The sequence below is a fragment of the Gekko japonicus genome, unplaced genomic scaffold, assembly GCF_001447785.1.
Source record: "Gekko japonicus isolate JY-2015 unplaced genomic scaffold, Gekko_japonicus_V1.1 scaffold336, whole genome shotgun sequence".
In the NCBI taxonomy this organism is placed as follows: Eukaryota; Metazoa; Chordata; class Lepidosauria; order Squamata; family Gekkonidae; genus Gekko; species Gekko japonicus.
The window spans coordinates 311,486-313,833 of record NW_015172014.1 but is presented as its reverse complement, the minus strand read 5'-3'; the positions used below and the strand labels follow the sequence as shown (position 1 = coordinate 313,833).

Genomic DNA, 2,348 nt, shown 5'->3' with positions numbered 1-2,348 from the left:
TAGAAGAAGGGGGGCGAAGGGCCGGCGGAGGGATACGAGGGGCTGCGGCCTCGGGAGAGGGCGGGGCGAGGCGCCCCTTCGTGGGGGGTCTGGGGAGGGGTGGGGTGGTGGTGTTTGGAGGCGACCCTCCCTCCTTCCCCGGCGGGGGTCGCGGGGCGGGGACTCGCTCTCGTGGGCGGAGGAACCCTTCTCCCCGGTCTCCCCTCCGCCGGGTCTCACCGGGACTCGATCCGGGTACTTCTTGCGGATCTTTTCGCCCTCGGAGCGGCGCTTCTCGAAGGGGTGCTCCTCCTTGTAGACGAACTTCATGGCGGCGGCGGGAGGAGAGCGACGGAGAAGGGAGGCGAGGAAGCGAAAGGGGCGACGGGGACGGACCAGGCCGGGCCGCCTCACACTACACACTCCCCCGCGCGCAGTGATACGCCGCCGCTGGCGTGGTTACGACACCGCTCCGCTGGCGGCGTAACCCCACGTACGGAAACGGCGCAGCCGCCGTCCGCCCCGCAGCTTTACGCCAGGATTGTTACGCCGTGAACGTCGCTGAACGCCCGTTGACTGCGTTATTACGTACGGCTACGGAGGAGGGAGTACGCCGTTCGCGTACCCTGGGCGCCACAACACCGCTTTCTGGGGCGACGGCGGACCTGCGTACAAAAGTGGCGTACCTTACGCCAAAAGTGGAGGCTTGCGCTGGTCGCGTAAAGTACAGCATATGCGCGGAACCCAAGGTAGGCGTTTCTCCGACATTCAGTTCCGCTTCGTTCATGACCCTTATTACCGGCATTGCTCCTCAGGCGTGACGGAACTCTTCCTTCGCCACACAGCCCACAATAAGGCTCTACGCCAGGGGCGATTCACGAAGCCTCCCTTTGCGCAAATGCTGCGCCCCTTGCGTTGACGGGTTGACACCAAAACAAAGTAGTTCGGGGAGGGCGCTTCGTCGCCTTCTCCCGAACCGGGGCGGGGGGCGTCGTTAGGGGTGGCGGGAAGCAGGACACACAAGGGACGGAGGAAATTCGGTCCAGCGAAGAGTGAGGCAAGGTCAGGGGGGAAAGAGAGAAACTGAGGCGCGGAAGGATCGGCTTGGAAGGAGGCGGGACAGTGAAATGACTGGTCATGTGCCTGACGTCAGCCGAGAGGAATGGTCACGTGCCCTCCCCGCGACGAGTAGATCCGGCCAGAGGGCGAGCGGCCACGTGACCCCCGAACCAATGGGAGGAGAGGCGGTTCCCGGCTAGTGGGTGGGTGGCGGCGCCGAAGTGCTGGACGCTCCGCTTGGCGCTTCCGGTGCCTCTTGCCGCAGTCTGCACAACAACCCTGCCGGGTGGGCTAGTAGTGATCCAGTGGTGAACGGGCTTTCCTCAGGGCTGCATGCTCCTCTTGGGAAGGGGGGAGATCCGCCTCACAGCCCAGGCACGAACGATGGAAAAGCAGGAACTTCGAGCGACCCCACGGAGAAAGACTAAGGGGGGGGGGAAGGGGTCAGAAACAGGCTCGGGCCCAGCCCCAGATGGGGACACGTATCCTGAGCAAGCAGCCAGCCAGGACCGGAAAGGGACAGGGCTCATCAGGGCCACCCCTATGACCTTCCTCTGCTCTTGCACATGAAACACACACCCCGCCCCCCCATACACACACCTTGGAAACAGGGGAGCAGAAAAGAACCAAACTTCTCTGCTGCTGCGTCTGGTACCCAGAAGCCAGAAAGAAGAGGCACTTTTCTTGCATGGTGCCAGTAGCGCAGAGGGGTTGGAGCAGAACCTGCTGGTCCATACCTGCTTCGCCCACGACCGGAGCTCTGCCCTTACCCACCCCCGCAAACACTTCAGGCCCACGCAGTGAACCCGTCCCTGCTTCTGACACCTGCCTGCAGCTTGGTTTGGCTCCAAGCAATAGGAAGTAAAACCCCCCCCCCCCCATAAAGCTGGCACACTGACCACAGCAGCTGAAGTGTACTGGGGGAGGGGGTCCAGAGCAGCTTCTCACTTTTGCCCTCCCTTTACCCTCCCCCCTGCACCTATAGGAGAGGCAGAGATGGACAGACCTCTCCTCTCACACTGCATCGCTCCAACCTCACTGAACCCCTTACCCTGTTCCCGAAACGCTGACCGTTCCACCCCTCTCCCCCCATCCCACCCCAAGCCGGGCACTTGGCTTGACTCTCACCTCCCCAACCACTGGAAGGGGGACCTGGAGGATTAAAGCCCCCTTTCCCCATGTACTGTAGCTGGACCGGGGGGGGGGGGAGTATAAATATATTCATTAATTATACTATGCAGTCAAGCCTGCTGAATAATCCTACTGCTGACCTGGCAAGGGGAATTCCTGGAAATGAATTTTCAGTGCCC

The 2,348-nt window shown here is 62.2% G+C and overlaps 1 protein-coding gene across 1 annotated transcript in view; it reads right to left on the bottom strand.

The window, feature by feature from the left end:
* The window catches only part of GABARAP (GABA(A) receptor-associated protein), a 6,211-nt gene extending 5,764 nt beyond the window's left edge, over window positions 1-447 (bottom strand). Inside the window, exon 1 of the mRNA XM_015420319.1 lies at window positions 220-447. Within this exon, the coding sequence (XP_015275805.1) occupies window positions 220-309 (90 nt within the window). The 5' untranslated portion in view covers window positions 310-447. The remainder of the gene's footprint in view (window positions 1-219) is intronic.
* Between the last annotated feature and the right edge of the window lie 1,901 nt (window positions 448-2,348).